Source organism: Alosa alosa, chromosome 4 (genome assembly GCF_017589495.1).
Source record: "Alosa alosa isolate M-15738 ecotype Scorff River chromosome 4, AALO_Geno_1.1, whole genome shotgun sequence".
NCBI classification, from domain to species: Eukaryota; Metazoa; Chordata; class Actinopteri; order Clupeiformes; family Clupeidae; genus Alosa; species Alosa alosa.
Window position 1 is genome coordinate 30,951,375 of NC_063192.1, and position 17,629 is coordinate 30,969,003.

At 41.7% G+C, this 17,629-nt stretch overlaps 3 protein-coding genes and 1 pseudogene across 3 annotated transcripts; 3 read left to right on the plus strand and 1 right to left on the minus strand.

Moving 5' to 3' along the window:
• Nucleotides 1-1,411: 1,411 nt before the first annotated feature.
• Nucleotides 1,412-2,442, plus strand: LOC125293335 (lysophosphatidic acid receptor 6). The gene has a single exon (XM_048241204.1). It carries the CDS (start codon nucleotides 1,426-1,428, stop codon nucleotides 2,440-2,442), a length of 1,017 nt encoding a protein of 338 aa, XP_048097161.1. The 5' UTR covers nucleotides 1,412-1,425.
• A 1,279-nt stretch (nucleotides 2,443-3,721) lies between these two features.
• On the minus strand, nucleotides 3,722-11,514 carry ints11 (integrator complex subunit 11). The gene is given in 18 exon segments (XM_048242177.1): nucleotides 3,722-3,862; nucleotides 4,546-4,675; nucleotides 4,849-4,945; nucleotides 4,948-4,990; nucleotides 5,194-5,255; nucleotides 5,666-5,776; nucleotides 6,017-6,179; nucleotides 6,519-6,608; nucleotides 7,080-7,163; nucleotides 7,305-7,494; nucleotides 7,688-7,752; nucleotides 7,875-8,013; nucleotides 8,111-8,145; nucleotides 8,257-8,355; nucleotides 8,575-8,803; nucleotides 8,980-9,053; nucleotides 10,967-11,064; nucleotides 11,173-11,514. Coding segments are annotated over 18 exon segments (1,800 nt in total). The 5' UTR covers nucleotides 11,201-11,514; the 3' UTR covers nucleotides 3,722-3,799.
• Nucleotides 11,515-11,608: 94 nt separating this feature from the next.
• LOC125293929 (ceramide-1-phosphate transfer protein) lies at nucleotides 11,609-13,136 on the plus strand. The gene is made up of 2 exons (XM_048242178.1): nucleotides 11,609-11,947; nucleotides 12,199-13,136. Exons 1-2 carry the CDS (start codon nucleotides 11,820-11,822, stop codon nucleotides 12,719-12,721), a joined length of 651 nt encoding a protein of 216 aa, XP_048098135.1. The 5' UTR covers nucleotides 11,609-11,819; the 3' UTR covers nucleotides 12,722-13,136.
• A 1,434-nt stretch (nucleotides 13,137-14,570) lies between these two features.
• Nucleotides 14,571-16,858, plus strand: LOC125293336 (annotated as a pseudogene).
• The last annotated feature ends 771 nt before the right edge of the window (nucleotides 16,859-17,629 follow it).

Sequence of the window (17,629 nt, forward strand, 5' to 3'; positions counted from 1 at the left end):
AATTCAGACCATCATGGCACTGACAAATGATATGCAAATCAGCTTTTGCACTATGTATACGCTGTAGAGGAATACACATCCAAAACATCATAAATACTACAACATAATCCAGTATTCCGTGGAATCCTGTTTGCCAGTCCATGTGATAACTCAACAACAATTTGGAATACTTAACTGTTTCGAAAACTGGTATTTTATCGCTTTATTCTCTGTATTATTGTCTTGAATCACAAGGAATTCTGTGAATTCTCTGCTGTACCAGATCTAACAGGAAGGACTTTCTTTTATTTTACTATGTTTCCAGTGCCCTCTAGTGTTACAACTTGGGATTTGATTGAGAGTGAGAAGGGGCTTTCCTGTTCATTTCTTTGTTTGCCACTCTGTCCTAGACCTATAAATCTCTCAGTGTTGGCCTTGATACTCAGGCCAAAGGTCAGATAGGTCATCCTCTGTGTGGATAACATTATTTTAGGATTTTTAGACTTCTTGAGTGTGGCTAATGTTAATTAATACATTGAAGATAAACAATATGCCAATCACTAAGTCAACTGATCAGAAAATGAAAACAGGCTGTCCAAAAATGTCACATGAAGCATGTGATTTTGTCATGGTTTCAGTTATGGAAGCATTTCCATGAAATTGTATTATTTCATAGTGTTACCTGAATGACATTTCACCTCACACATAAAAAAAAAAACTTCCATTTAATTTACACCGATTGATATGAGTTTCTACAATACTATTGCATTTAATTCACAGGTAACATAACATAAACTAAACATGGAAGTGGTTTTCAGCAGCATTATAAGGTGTTGATAAAGTGTTAAAAACAGATTGACATACGTAGATAAAACCACTTGTATTTTCTCCACACACCCCCACCACCACCCCCTACCCCCTGTAGCTAACCACAGCAAGTGTGACTGTTTCCTACTCAGTGACAAACACGCTTGCAGTGAGGCAGGTGGATGGAAAGTAAGAGACAAAGTTGGCCTCCTGTTTTAAGGACTCAGTTCTAAGAAACAGCCCAGACAGAACAGTAAGTATACATTTCTGTTTACTTTAGGTGACAAAAGACTTGTATTTTTCCTGTGGTATATGGCTGTAATATCTGATCGATGGCCATGTTCAGGTTAGAGCTTCCTTAAACTTCTCTGTTATGCTTTCACAACCTAGTTATTCTTTCACACTGAAATAGAGTTCAAACGATTCTGGTGGAAGGTTATATCTATGACATCTGTCTGGTTTTCTGTACCAAATTTGAAGTTGAGTCTTCTCTAACTGAGAAACCGTATAGGAAGAAATGTTGACGTTGTAGTGTGTACATTTTTTAATGTTTTAAAGATTAAAATTCCAACTGCTATGTCTCTGTGAATAGTACTAGTACTGACACACCAACCCATTTGTTTCTTCAGCTGAATCACCATGAAGATCATAACTCCAGAAGCGCAGCGTCTATACACAGTGCAGTTGTACTCATCAACGATCATGAACCAGACACACAACTCAGGCTTGGACTGTGACTCTAAAGCAGACTTCCAGTTCTACCTCTTCCCTGTTGTCTACTGCTTGGTGATGGTCCTAGGCCTGCCAGGCAACCTTGGGGCTCTGTGGTTTTTCTTCTTTAAGAGGAAGCAGAGGACAGCCTCGGACGTCTTCATCATCAACCTGGCCGTGGCCGACACGGCGTTCCTGTGCACTCTGCCCTTCCGCATCCACTACCACTGGCAGCACAACGTCTGGAAATTGGGCAAACCCACTTGTGTCCTCAGCGGCATCGTCTTCCACGCCAACATCTACGCCAGCCTCGTCTTCATGACCTGCATCTGCGTTGACCGCTACGTGGCCACCGTGCACCCGCTCGTCTACCTGCGCCTGCGGAACACCCGCTGCACCATGGCAGTGAGCGCCGCCGTCTGGCTGGTGTACGCGGTCACCACGCTGGCCTTCGTCCTGGCCGGCTTTCCAGAGAGCCAGGAGGACCGGTGCTTCGAGAGCTTCAGCCAGGAGGAGTGGGACAAGCGCCTCGGCGCCTACAGCACCTTCTGCCTGGTGTTCGGCTCGCTGCTGCCCTCGGTGGTCATCTTGGTGTGCTACCCGCTGGTGGCCCGCCGCATCACCCACATTCGGACGAGCACAGCGGGCAAGGCGCGCCGCATCATCTACGCCATCCTGGCCATTACGCTGCTGTGCTTCCTGCCCTACCACATGGTCCACCTCCTACACCTGCTGCGGCGCATGCATTACATTCAGAACTGTGCCTTGGCGGACGCCATCTACAAGGCCCGCCGCGTCACCATGGCGCTGGTCAGCCTTAACAGCTGTCTGGACCCACTGCTCTACTATTTCAGCACCAACCACTGCAAGTGGAGCATGCCCAGACTGAGATGGCTGCAGCCCAGGAGGACCCGTGGGGTCTACTACATAGGCTCAGACTTCTGAGCCTGACCACTTTCTCTTGGTGTCCGGCCACTTAAGACACTTGTCTATTGTTGGGACAAGTTTAAAAGTCAGGTAGTTCAAGAACCTAGCTAAGAAGACTTGGACCACTTCATGCCTGACTCATAGCAGAAAAACAGTGAAAGATTAATGGTCAGAAGAAGGGGCATTTTTCAGTGTAGGTAGTAGAAACAAAATGTCTCTGTCTGTACAGTACTGTTCAAGTTTACTTATGTCTCTCTGTTGTGTCTGTCTTTTACTCTGGAGCAGACTGTGTCCTGTCAACTTAGTGATATACATTTCCATCAAAGGAGTCACGCTGATATAAATAGAGTTGCTCTCTGAAATTGTGTACTTTATAACGGAAATGAGGTTTAATGGCACCTGCTTGACCAAGAAATGTGGAACTATAACACAGACAGGCCTACTGACAGGCCACAGTAAGCTCAAATCAGCGCCATGATAAAGGAACTGAAATGTCATAAGTGTCAAAATATACACAATAACATAAATTGTTCACTGCATCAATTGATGTGTATAATGGATAGATGGCTGAAATAAACCACTTTAGTTAAAACAGCTTCACGTTTCTGTTCTGAACAAAACAGAAGTATGATGTTTTCAAACCATAACAATTAAGTTGTTTTACACAAATAGAGAAACTGGGTATTTTTCCTAGGTCTCATAATAGCGAGGCTTTAACCCAGCATTATATCATGAGACAGGCATATGCCTTTGAGAAAGAGATCAGTAAGTCGTGAGAAGACTTGGGGCAGCCGTGGCCCACTGGTTAGCACTCTAGACTTGTAACCGGAGGGTTGCCGGTTCGAGCCCCGACCAGTGGGCCACAGCTGAAGTGCCCTTGAGCAAGGCACCTAACCCCTCACTGCTCCCCGAGCGCCGCTGTTGTAGCAGGCAGCTCACTGCGCCGGGATTAGTGTGTGCTTCACCTCACTGTGTTCTGTGTTTCACGGATTGGGTTAAATGCAGAGACCAAATTTCCCTCACGGGATCAAAAGAGTATATATACTTATATAAGACTTGTGCCATGGCACAGCCCCCTCTGAATAATATCCTGTTCAAACTAGTCTGACAAGACCTCAGCTGTCTGAAACAGCATTGCACAAATAAACTCTGAATCTTCATGAAGGACTGGACTAATATAGATACCGACACCCTGAGAAATAATGTTAAGTGTAATGGCTGTAATATTACTTGCTATTTATGTAGGGCTACACATTGTATGATGTTGGGTTAAATATAGAGACAAAAATCACTCTTCTTCTTTCAGTATAAAAGTATTTAATCTGTCCATCCTACAAAAGTCTACAAACAGCAGAAAAATAGTCAAGAAATGTGTTCACAGTCCAGCAGGAAGTCCTTTCTTCAGTAGGGTTGACAAAAAACTGCCCAGTTCTTCATCCTAAATGCAATGATTACACATTAGAACTATGAAAAAAAAACTGTTGTTTGTCAAATACAAGCTTATTACAAGCTATCTGGGGTGGTAGCAAGAGTGGTTACCGGTACATCTCACACACTTTCCTGTGTGGGCCGGCAGCTTCAAAATAAACCCTTCCATTTCTAAAAGGGGCGAGGTGAGAGTGATGCTGTGCATCATCTCTAGAGTTGTGGTTTAGAAAGCACACCACGGAGGCAGCCCACGGGGTTCAGGTATTCTGTGCTGAGCAGAACACTGTGCGGCTCTTGGTTGTTCCACTTCCATGCAAACACTTTCCAGGGCAACACTCATCATTGCTGAAGATCAGGGGGCTTTAGTTTATGCTCTTGTATTTTGTATTGATGCTAGTAATTGGCTTACATGTATATAAAGGGTATTTGCTTAGAACAGGGGTCTTTAACTGACTGTGCCCCTGGGACCATAATTATGACTAAGAAGCAACCTGAAGACCACTGTTGTGGGATGTGAGGTACATTAGTCATTCCCATAGCGAAACAATGTTATTGAATGCATGGTCAGGGGCCATCTGCAATGCCTTCAAGGACCACAGGTGGGCTGGTTGACAACCCCTGGTTTGACAACACCAAAACCTCTTGGCTGAAACGTTAATAAAACCAAGGACAACATATTTGGTGTGCAAGTACCTGGTAGCTCCAGGAGAGCAGGATGACCTTGATGTTGGGCTCCTCAGCAGTGGAGGACACTTTGATGACAATGGACTCCACCATGACCGTTCCATCTGGGAGGTGTTGGATGGTGTAGGCTTTCAGCACACTGCAAGGGAGGAGTTGGACACTGAGCTACAAGACCAAGATGGGAACTGGAAAACTTAACAAGGCTTAATGAAGCTCATAGAGTCACCCAGAGTTGAATGTTTACTCTGAGATGGCATACTGTAGCAGGGCCCTAATAGGCAAATGATGTGGCGGACGTAGGACTTTCCTGACCTCTTTAAGTGTGTGTAGATGCGGGTGAGGGTGTCTGCGTCGCTGTGGGGATCCTGGAGCTGCACGCGACATGTGAACCGCAACTGGTGCTCACTCAGCCTAGCTCTTTCAGGGCCTGATCTGGAGATACCAGCCTCAAGCTCTTCACACACACACACACACACACACACACACACACACACACACACAGTAAGCTCCAAAGTTTACAAGCTAATGACTTTCAATGTTGTGTTCCAATACCAGTGACCACACATTTTACAATAAATCTTAATCCAAGATTTAACAAAAATACATTGTATCTTCATAAAATCTTAACCCAAGATAAAAAAATTCATCAATTCTTACATTATCTTTCATGATAAGGGTTCCATGCATGGTGCGAGGCTTTTTAGGATCTGGCAAAGGTCCTGAGAAATTTCACAAACATAGGAAATCTATGACACTCGTAAAAAAATTACCAACAGCATAAATTAGCCAAGTCACCCATGTGCTGGATACAGATGAACTACAGATTTCAGACAGTATAGTGTAATATGGTGGTGAGCTGGACATTTTGCTTTGACTATACAGGAGCTCTGTATTATATCAACTGGTCTTGCAGGCAGAACAATTTATTTCAAAAGGTAAAAGATGACAAAGGGACCTTGCTAGTGTCTAAGACCACTTTGAAATAAAATGACATTTTCCATTTTGTGGACCACTGTCCTACTTGCAAGAGCCACAGATTTGTTTTAAGCTTCGTTTACTTGTCACTCTTGCTTAACAGACCACTGCACCTCCGTCAGACAGCGTAAACTAGGCTGGGTGGGTGTCCTACCTCCAAGGGCCATCTCCCTCTTGAGCAGGTTAAGGGAGATGTCCACTGGGACACTGGGGTTGGTCTCCACAGTGGTGGTCTCCCCATTAGCTGGCATGAAACAGCTGACGTCTGCAAAAGACCGAATCAAAGGAGGCGTGAAGCAACTGGAAGAGTTGTGAAATAATTCAGTAAAAATAGTGCAAACTGTAACTGACATGTAGGAATCCATAAGGAAGTCGATTCTTCAATTATCTAAGCTACAAAAATATATCTTATTTCAGATGTACAGTTAATTAACAACCCAAAAAGTATTCTTACTACAAATCACACACATATTAGCAATCGTCTGTCGTGACTGTTCTAACTCACTGAATTCCTGTTCAATCTTGTCTTTGAGGAACTCCATCTTCTTGGCCTCTCCGTGCACCAGGAGTATGTTGCGGGGCTCTGCCATGCGGATCAGCTGCATGATGCCCTTAGCGTCTGCATGAGCGCTGAACGACATGTACTCCACCTGCAGTTTCACCTCCAGCTGGGCATCAGGGGAGAGGAAGCACTTGGGTCATTCTGGGTCAACTCAAGCAACCCCTTCATACTTTTTAAAAAATAATTTACTATTCTGTAAGGACTAGTTATGACCACGAGAGGCCGCCAAAGAGATTACAATTGGAATATGCTTTGTTTAATTCAGTCTTTTAATAGTAAGGAACTGAATATTTTTTTTCTGAATTTAAATTAAATTAAGTTTTACATTATTAAGTCACAAGACTGTATCCAGTGTGGAATTGTTTGGAAACAATTGTGGAAATCTTTACAGGCCAGTTTCTGCCAGATGAAATCATAATATGGGTATGACGCTACCACTGCTTACCGTAGCTCTTCCTTCAATCTCCAACTTTTTCTGGCCATTCAGAATCTTGTGACCAATAGTTCCTTGGACACAATAGCCAGGCATGATGACCTAGGTAGAGTTTTTAAAAAAGTAAAAGTAATTATATTCCCTCTGAGATACAGTAACGGCTTGTGTCCATTATTGCGGCGCGTAGACACTTGGAGACGCCTAGCCCTCTCTCCTGTCGCCGCTTGTGGGCGTGTATAGGCTAAAGTGTATGGTGTAACGTTTTATTTTTTGTAATTACACAATGCCAGCTAACAGAACTTGTTTACCGAAGATGTACTTTCATTGGCTAACCGCCTCGCGTTAACCGCTCTCATTTGCATAAAGTTCAGCCGAGCCCAACTTCTTGACGTGCCGCCTCTATTCGAATGGCCGCGCCGCCTTCCCAAGGTGCATTGCGGAAGCATAAACCACGCCTTGCCGCTCTCCATAGGAAATCAATGGGCTATGTGCGGCGCGGTGGGCTTTGCCGCGATAATGGACACGAGCCGTAAGTCTTAATTGTTACAGAGATACAACGCTAAAATGACTCACCATATTCTTTTCATTGCCAGCCCACTTCTTAAATATCTGTAGAGACTGACCAGCATGCAACATTCCTGGGGTAGCAAACACCACCTGGAAAATAAGTTTATATGACAGTCATATGCTATTCTATAGCTGACATTTGAGTTCATGTTACATATTCACATCTACTAATAAGGAACTGACAATTTATCTGAAATCAATTGTTAAATGAAAGGTTAATCATGTGCCTACCATTGGTCCAGGATTGTCTGCATAGGTACGATCGAAAGCCTTTATATGTTTGAATTCAAACATGTTTCTTTGCACAAAGGTTTTGCGGATCTTTTGATTGGTCCATGTGATGAAGAGCTTGTAGTAATGGTTTGCCTTCTCTGTTAGGCCAGTTGAAAAGTAGATGGGAGCCTTGAGGTTCATCCTCTCCCTGGAAACAAACAGAGCACACTGTTTCAAGGAATCATCAATCAAAGGCAATAAGAGGCAATACAGTTTTGGCTTAGAAAGCTTGCCCATCTCCAGAATACACAGAGAGAGAGAGAGAGAGAGAGAGAGAGAGAGAGAGAGAGAGAGAGAGAGAGAGAGAGAGAGAGAGAGAGATGTCCACAGTACACTCTTACCAAAATGTTTCCAAGAGAATACAGAGCTCCTGGGCTCTTCCGAGAGCAAACACTGGGATAAGGACCTGACAACACAGACACTCAATTAGTATAAAGGACTACAATAAAAAAAAAAAAGGTTATGGCATTTTACAGAACAGAGAAGTACTGTTTCTCTTATTTTCAGTAGGTTTTGTTCTTTTGTCACCTTTCCTCCCCTCTCAACTGTCTCATGAACTTTCTTCAAGAAGTCCCTTTCTCTGCAGCGCTTTGAGTCACGGATGGTGGTGGCATATGTGGATTCTGTGATCAGAATATCTGGACGACACTTGTCAATCCAGGCAGCACTTTGGAAAAGACATGATAATTAGGGGCAGGGAAGAATACAGCTAACGCAGAGGAAATCATGTACTTATTATTTATAAAATTCTAATCGGGCCTTACCCCAAATGCCTGTCAGGTGTCATATTGTAATCACCCTGGAATAAGACATAGAAATGTTCACATTAGAACAGAACAAACCCTCCAAATGATTTTTTTTTTTTTTTTTTTTTATATAATAAGTCACATCCATTTTCATCAGCACCTACCGTGTACACCACTGACTCAGCACCCACTTTAATCTGGACCATGGCTGCCCCCAGCACATGGCCTGCATAGTAAGCCTTGATCTCCAGCTCATCATCCACCTTTGCAATAAAAAGGGAATATTATGTTCAATGTGTTGCATAAAGCACTCTCATCAACACACAACATCTCATACAATACTAAAATAGTTCAATAGTTTATGTTGCTTCCACTTTTAAGTAGTATCTATTTAGAGACTGGAACTTAACCACTCAAAATGTTTTACATTCAACACAATTATGGTTATTTCTTACACTACAACACACCAAAGTATAAGATACCTGGACTGTTTGATGGAGATTAATTGGAACAACTTTCTTCATGCAATCTTTAATCATCTGAGAGGTGAAAAAGTTGGTTTCCCCCTTCTTGTCCACTGTGATCTTCCTGAAGTCCTCCAGTAGAATGGGACAGATGGCCTTGGTTGGGTGAGTCATGTAAATTGGACCGTCATATCCCACCATCTCACTCATGTATGGCAAAGCCCCACAGTGGTCAAGGTGAAAATGGCTTTATGAATTTAGAGTTTGTGTGTAGGATAGAGAGAGAAGAGAGAAAATGTGCGCAAGAAACAAGACATATGAGAACATAAGATATCTGGGTTACGTTGGTATCTTTGTGAGTGGTATTCATTATAGTTCTCATCTATGAAAACATAAACGAGCCACTCTAATACGTTAACAAACCTTATGATGACACAATCCAAGAACTCTGTCAAACGCCCATTTTGAGTTATGTAGGAAAAATCTGGAAAACGTCTCTGTGGAAATGAAAAAAAAATAAAATCTTACTTTGGCTGCACCGTTAAGTAGCCAAAGAAGAAAGTGATATGTATCTGTGCAGATCAGAAATGTGCACATACAGGTGCTGGTCATATAATTAGAATATCATGTAAAAGTTGATTTATTTCAGTAATTCCGTTCAAAAAGTGAAATGTGTATACTGTAATGTATACATTCATTCCACACAGACTGATATATTTCAAGTGTTTATTTCTTTTAATTTTGATGATTATAACTGACAACTAATGAAAACCCCAAATTCTGTATCTCAGAAAATTAGAATATTGTGAAAAGGTTCAATATTGAAGACACCTGGTGTATAAGTATAAGTATATATACTTTTTTGATCCCGTGAGGGAAATTTGGTCTCTGCATTTAACTTAATCGGTGAATTAGTGAAACACAAACAGCACACAGTGAACACACAGTGAGGTGAAGCACACACTAATCCCGGGCGCAGTGAGCTGCCTGCTACAACGGGCGGCCGGGGAGCAGTGAGGGGTTAGGTGCCTTGCTCAAGGGCACTTCAGCCGCAGCCCACTGGTCGGGGCTCGAACCGGCAACCCTCCGGTTACAAGTCCAGAGTGCTAACCAGTGGTGCTACACTCTAATAAGCGAATTAATTCAAAACACCTGCAAAGGCCTTTAAACGGTCTCTCAGTCTAGTTCTGTAGGCTACACAATCATGGGGAAGACTGCTGACTTGACAGTTGTCCAAAAGACGACCATTGACACCTTGCACAAGGAGGGCAAGACACAAAAGGTCATTGCTAAAGAGGTTGGCTGTTCACAGAGCTGTGTCCAAGCCCATTAATAGAGAGGCGAAGCGAAGGAAAAGATGCGGTAGAAAAAAGTGTACAAGCAATAGGGATAACCACATCCTGGAGAGGATTGTGAAACAAAACCCATTCAAAAATGTGGGGGAGATTCACAAAGAGTGGACTGCAGCTGGAGCCAGTGCTTCAAGCCAGTGCTTCAAGCCACGCAAGACATGAGTTTCAGCTGTCGCATTCCTTGTGTCAAGCCACTCTTGAACAAGAGACGGCGTCAGAAGCGTCTCGCCTGGGCTAAAAACAAAAAGGACTAGACTGCTGCTGAGTGGTCCAAAGTTATGTTCTCTGATGAAAGCAAATTTTTCATTTCCTTTGGAAATCAAGGTCCCAGAGTCTGGTGGAAGAGAGGAGAGGCACATAATCCATGTTGCTTGAAGTCCAGTGTCAAGTTTCCACAGTCAGTGATGGTTTGGGGTGCCATGTCATCTGCAGGTGTTGGTCCACTGCAGCCGTCTACCAGGAAGTTTTAGAGCACTTCATGCTTCCTGCTGCTGACCAACTTTATGGAGATGCAGATTTAATTTTCCAACAGGACTTGGCACCTGCACACAGTGCCAAAGCTACCAGTACCTGGTTCAAGGACCATGGTATCCCTGTTCTTAATTGGCCAGCAAACTTGCCTGACCTTAACCTCATAGAAAATCTATGGGGTATTGTGAAGAGGAAGATGCGATATGCCAGACCCAACAATGCAGAAGAGCTGAAGGCCACTATCAGAGCAACCTGGGCTCTCATAACACCTGAGCAGTGCCACATCATACTTTTCATGTTCATAATTTTCAGTTTGCCAACATTTCTAAAATACCTTTTTTGTATTGGTCTTAAGTAATATTCTAATTTTCTGAGATACTGAATTTAGGATTGTCATTAATTGTCAGTTATAATCATCACAATTAAAAGAAATAAACATTTGAAATATCAGTCTGTGTGTAATGAATGAATATAATATACAAGTTTCACTTTTTGAATGGAATTACTGACATAAATCAACTTTTTGATATTCTAATTATATGACCAGCGCCTGTATAATCAGAATGGTCACTACTTTAATCACTCACGTCATCGTTGTAGCCCATGTGCATTCCACAATCAAGCATGATGTTTTTGCCCCCGATAGAGACAAGTATACAACTACGACCAACATCCTGACCAGCTCCTGAAAACGAAAAGAAGCATACCGTAACCATAACCGTAATAGATTTTTTATTGTTTGTTTGTTTTATTCAAACACATGGTGTGCATGTATTGGAAACATATTTCTTACCAAGCGGTGTTACTTTTATTTCTGGCATCCCGCTGTCTTCAGTGTAGACAAGGATAAACAAATACGTTCAAACTATGTGCCTTCTGCAGACTCATACATGCATGATTTTAGCTAGTTAGCTTAGTGGCTGGGAAAGGAAAACCTCCCATTCTTATACGATGTTTTTTTCTGTTAACAAGCAGCTTAGGCGTCTTCTAACAACTGAGCTGTTGTGATAATTTGCTAAAGCGGGTTTGCATACTAAATGTAATAATTATTAATAATAGCAACAAAGCTATCCCAAACAGCTTAACAGCACACTACCTTACTTCTCAACCACACTGTGCGCAGAAGCAGTTGGAAGGCTTTCATTGGATGACTGTTTTACGTCAGGTTTTCCCATGTGATATAAAATTAGAATGTTTGATTGGCTAGTGCTGCTACGCAATGCCGGAAGTAACCAACCATTCCGTATGTTCCGGTATGTTCAGTGTTTGCCATCCTGTAGGGTTGCTTAGAAATGCATCAAAATAATCTTGACTTTCCCCTAGAAATCTGATTATTTGAGCAGGGACGTTCAATTTAAATGTCTCCTCATTCTCTAGACATTTACTAAACACTGTCCTCTCAAATTGTCTCTGACATCAGCAGTTCTGAATCGCGAGAAGATGGCAAACTCTGTTGAAGAGCAGAAATTCAGCCTAAAGGAAGTACTGGACACTTTTAGTTTATGCCTCTCAGAAAATAAGGAGGTATACATCGAACATTACGTGGAAGGATGGCGTGGTCTCGTTAGGTAGGTTACCTTTTTATATCTGACTCACTTGCTGATCAACATCTGCAGCAGGTGTTAGAAATTCAAGTCACGTTAGTGCATCGTACGTTTCTACGTTTATTCAGGGAATCATATATGGTGACATCTGTATGATCTATGTTGGTGGACACTACGCTCAGGATTGTCATTTAGTAGAACAGAGACTATCTCTGAACTTTCATTTCTCTTGACTGTTGAGTAACTCATTGTCTCTATTTTACTCTTTTCTGAAGGTTTATGAATAGTCTTGGAAGTGTTTTTTCCTTCATCTCCAAGGATGCTGTCAACAAAATTGAAATTCTTGCAAAATTCTTTAATGGTGAGAATGGGACACATTATAGCACTATCCAGTCCATGGTGAAATATGAGCTAGATAATGGACTAGTTGATCTCGCCAAACGTGACAAATACCCAGAGTCCGGCTGCCGAACCCTCCTAAGGCTGCACCGCGCTCTCCGCTGGCTGGAGCTCTTTCTGGAACGCCTGAGGACCAGCAGTGAGGACTGTAAGACCTCTGTGATGTGCTCAGAGGCCTACAATGAGTCCCTAGCTCAGCATCATGCTTGGATCATCCGCAAAGCTGCTGGCATGGCGTTCTGTGTCCTCCCTGGACGCCCAACATTTTTTGAAGTGATGAATGTTGGTACATCGGAACAAGTAGTTTCCATGTTGGGGGATGCCCTGCCCCTCATTTCTGAAGTGTACGACATTACAGAGAAACTGTATGCCCAACACGAGCTTTTACAGTTGCCATAGAGATAATCTATGAGACACTTTGCATAGAGTTTGTGGGGACCCCTACTGTCTGCAGTAGACATAAACATCTTTTAAATCAATCTGATTTCTGAATTTCCTTTTTATCCTGGAATGGGCATTAATATAGATATAGATAATATTCTTGAATTTCCCCTTGGGGAATATTGAATATAAAGGCAGACTACAGACTACATTGTTTTAACATTACATTCACTACATTAAATTATATGTCTGATAACTCTATATGATTAAAAAGGGACAGTACGGGTAGTAATGAGTCTACAACTATGTCATGGATGTTTTAGTTAGTTTTTGTATCTATGTTTCTTGGTTATGGATGTGTTTATAATCACGAGTAGCCAAGATTTCATGGTCACTAAATGTCCATGTTAAATAAACCTCTGAGAGAACTGGATTTTCCTGAACTGGTTTTGTTTGCCTCAAGGATGAAATAGGATCTATGCACTTAAGTATTTGGGAGACTTGTAAGATGGTAGTAGTGGAGGTCTAGTGGTTAAGCCTTCCAAGTGGAACTCCAGAGGGTTGTGAGTTCAATTCCAGGAGATACAACACTGTGCCAATACTGAAGGTATAGGTAATCCTGAGTTGCCAGTCCCTGTAGTTATTAGTTAACTGTAAGTTACTCTGGACCAGAGCACCAATCAAATGACAAATAACATAATGTAAAAAAAGACTTTCATTGACTGTTTTATGATTTAGACACAATTTGAACGGGTCAGGTCTTCCGAGATGACTGGTTGTGTTCGACTTTATCTGGCGCTGTACAGTGCTGACATGATGCAAGCTGAACAACACAATGTATGGTTAGACATTTTGCAGAATGTCACGTGTTGCATGTCATATGATATTTAAACTAGGGCTGCTCGATTTGGAGGAAATATTGTGATTTTTCTGGCAGAGATTGCAATTTCATTTGCAATATAATTTTTAGAGTAAGCTTCAGTTCAATATTCCAAATTTTATTTTAAAGGCATCCTATGCAAGTTTTTCACCTTAACATAACAGCTTTGAAGTCGATTTGGTGGTAAACTAACATGTAATAGGGAGAATCGTGCGCCAGCCATAGCCTCTGCGGAGGACCAGCCTTGCAATTGGCACTCCCCTGACCTGGAGAATGACAAATTGCTTTATGCCAATTTTGCAATAGCCTACTGCTTGTATTACATTGTGTAATAATTACTATGTCGGTCAACATGGCTCTTTGGAAATGATCTTTGCTGGTTTGTAAACAAATCTACATGCACCATGTCCAGGGGGAAGGGTTCTAGCCATGGTATTTGTGGAGTGATGTTTATAACAATTGTGCAAAACTCAAATATCCGCAAGTGCAGGGAGAACCCATAGCAAGTAGTAAAATAGGATACACCCTCATGGTTTCAAAACATCAGCCTTCCTGGCTTGAATCTACCATGACAAAAACGTGTGTGTTTCCATAAGTTAGAATGTTTAAAAAATGTAAGGAATATCTGTGCAGAAAAAAATCAATACTGAATGTTACATTAATGCTGCAATGCTGACCTGTTGAATGTATCACAACACAACTATTATTTATTGAAACAATTCTATAATTATTATTTAGTCATTTCATTTTAATGAAAACTGTATCCATGACTAGGCTACAAGAGTTAGGAACAGAAATATAGCTGCAAGCAGCAATATTTGTATTTCTGTGCCTAGCAGTACACTAGCAGGAATGGTGTTGACATGGCACGAGCAGGCACTCACAGCAACTTTCATGGCAATTGGACAAAGAATGGCCAACGGTTCTATAGACTGCCATGAAGAACGTATAAATGAATCAAGTTGTACAATTAGCACAAGGTGCAGCATGGTCACAGCGTTCGTCCATGGTCACGTTACATACTTCCAGTTGTTTCCCCCCATACAGTGAGCTCTCTTTAATTTGCCAGGGGTCAATGCAGCCAAGGTCCTTTTATACAACTCTCAAACTTCCCATTTTATCTTGAATTAACAAAGACTTCACAATCTTTTTGTTTTCAAGAAACAAGAGGGGACTTTGAGGCTCCAGTAGAGGATGTGGATATCTATTTCCATTTGTGGTTGAGTCTCAAACTTCACATTTTATCTTGAATTAACAGAGATTTCATAATTGCAGATGAATCCCTGTAAAATGTAAACCATAATAATAATAAGCTTTATTTGTATAGCACCTTTCATACACAGAATGCAGCTCAAAGTGCTTTACATTTGAAGCATGTAACACAATAATAGTCAGTCAGTCATTATCAATCACTTTTCTTCATTGCTGGGGCCGTTTATGATCCACTCAGTAACATATCAAAAATATAGAAAATGACGTCATAAGACTGGCAGCCTTAACCCTCTTACCCCCCACAAGCATGCCATATGGCAACTGTGGCAAGGAAAAACTCCCATATTCCAGGAAGAAACCTTGAGCAGAACCTGACTTAATAGGGGGAGCCCATCTGCTTGGCTACCAGGCTTGTTCTTTCTTCCTGCTTCATTTGAGATGCTCCGCCCTCCTTAGTGTTGCTAGGCTATATATTCTTCACTTCTGCTTGCGCACCATTTCCATCCAAAACATTCTCTCTGCTCTACATCTGCTCTTTACCATTCCGCTGCCTCTTTCAGATCAACCTTTCTGTTTCAACCTGTTGTCTCTAACATCAGTCAGCGATAGTCAGTTATGGATTCTGAGGACAGCAAATTCTGTCAAAGAGACAGAATTCAGTCTAAGGGAGGTACGGGACATTTTTACCTTATGCCTTTCAGAAGATAAGGAGGTATACATAAAACACTATGTCGAAGGATAGAAGGTTCTTGTGAGGTAGGTCACCTAAATGTTCAATCTCACTTGTTGACGTCTGCAGTTGCAGTATATTTCACCTTATGGCTTTATGAATCACGTAATCAATGTTTGATGATCATGTCTGGGTCAATCTATGAAATGGGTACCTTTTCCACTATGCAATTTTCAAAAAGTTCATTAAAAGTACATTTCTTTTCAATTTATCCACGTCATTAAAGTCATGATCACCCTCCAAAAAATCAGTCACAGGAAATTTCTATGTGCATTTGTTGTTGAGTATTCGTGCATGTTTGCAGTTGTGTTTCTGTGTGTGTGTGTTTGCGCGTGCGCAATTGTAACCAAGATCATGCACCTTTTAAATAGATAGACCTTGTGTATCTTTCACTTTCTGTGTCTCAAAACCTTAAACTTTAATTTCCCTGAGTCATTAATTATTTCTCTTTCACTTTTGTCTGAAGGTTCATGAATCGTTTGGGAACTGTTTTTTCCTTCATCTCCAAGGATGCTGTCAACAAAATTGAAATTCTGGTAAACTTCCTCTTAATGGTGAGAATGGGGCACATTACATCACCATCCAGTCCATGGTGAAATATGAGCTAGATAATGGACTAGTTGATCTCGCCAAACGTGACAAATACCCAGAGTCCGGCTGCCGAACCCTCCTAAGGCTGCACCGCGCTCTCCGCTGGCTGGAGCTCTTTCTGGAATGCCGGAGGACCAGCAGTGAGGACTGTAAGACCTCTGTGATGTGCTCAGAGGCCTACAATGAGTCCCTAGCTCAGCATCATGCTTGGATCATCCGCAAAGCTGCTGAAATGGCGTTCTATGTCCTTCCTGGACGCCCAAAATGTTTTGAAGTGATGAATGTTGGTACATCGGAACAAGTAGTTTCCATGTTGGGGGATGCCCTGCCCCTCATTTCTGAAGTGTACGACATTACAGAGAAACTGTATGCCCAACACGAGCTTTTACAGTTGCCCTAAAGAGAGTCTTACTCTTTGATAGTTTGTGGAGACTGTTTCTGTCTGCAGTAGAAACGCTCTCTGTGACGAGAATATCTGAATGGGCAAGATTACCGGTAACTATGATGAAGCAGACACATTTTGTAAACATTATACAACATAATTATCATTAATTCAATCTTTATTTCAGACTGACAAAAGAGTCAAAAGCATAAACAAAATAGAATAGATGAGATCATCTTGTGATGAATCTGTATGATAGTTTGTCAAGACCAATCATTGAAATCAATCAACAAATATCTCATCAGTAAGAATATCACCATGGTATTTTCCTTAGGACATGTCACCTGTGCCGTGTTGTGAACAGACTTTCAATAATTGTTGGAGATTAGATTCTTCAAATTGTATGTCTGTTGGCTGAGTCTACAGTTGGCTGAGTCTACAGATTATGTTACTCTTTGTGTTTGTTTTCTGTAATCTTGATCTCCATTGGTGTTTAGGTGTTATGCCTAAATTTCATATGCTAATGAAATAAATAGCTTACCTGCAGTCTTGTGTGAATTTCTTGTACGGGTTTTGTTAGTTTCAAGCATGTAAAAGAATCTCTAATTAAAATGCCCTTCTTTTTCTCATCAAGTTACACTTGACATGTTGAATGTAGGCCGTCTATTTTATCATTCTTCGGTCCATCTTCTGTCGGGGAAAATGTAACAGTTTATTTTGCTAAAGTTTAGGTGAGGTTGTCATAGAAGCACATATACATTACACAATACATACACTGAAGTTCTGCAAGCAATCTGAAGAGGTAGAATACAAAGACATGAGAAGGCACCCCATTGGTCAAGGGGTTGATGCAGTCCATGTACAAGACACAACACGACAGTTGCCAAGTCCGCTCATAAGCAACTTTGGGTTTGTTTTTCCATAAAGTAACTTCAAAAAAATGGGAGTTGAGGGTTGCATAAGGGTTGCATAAGGGTTGCATAGCCTAAATATTGTGACTGGATCATCCGCAAGGCTGCGGAAGTAGCCTTTTCCTATGTCTATCATGGACGTCCATCATTTTTTGAAGTGATGATAATTGATACACCGACACATGTGGTTACCAAGTTTGGGGGAACTGTCTACAGAGGA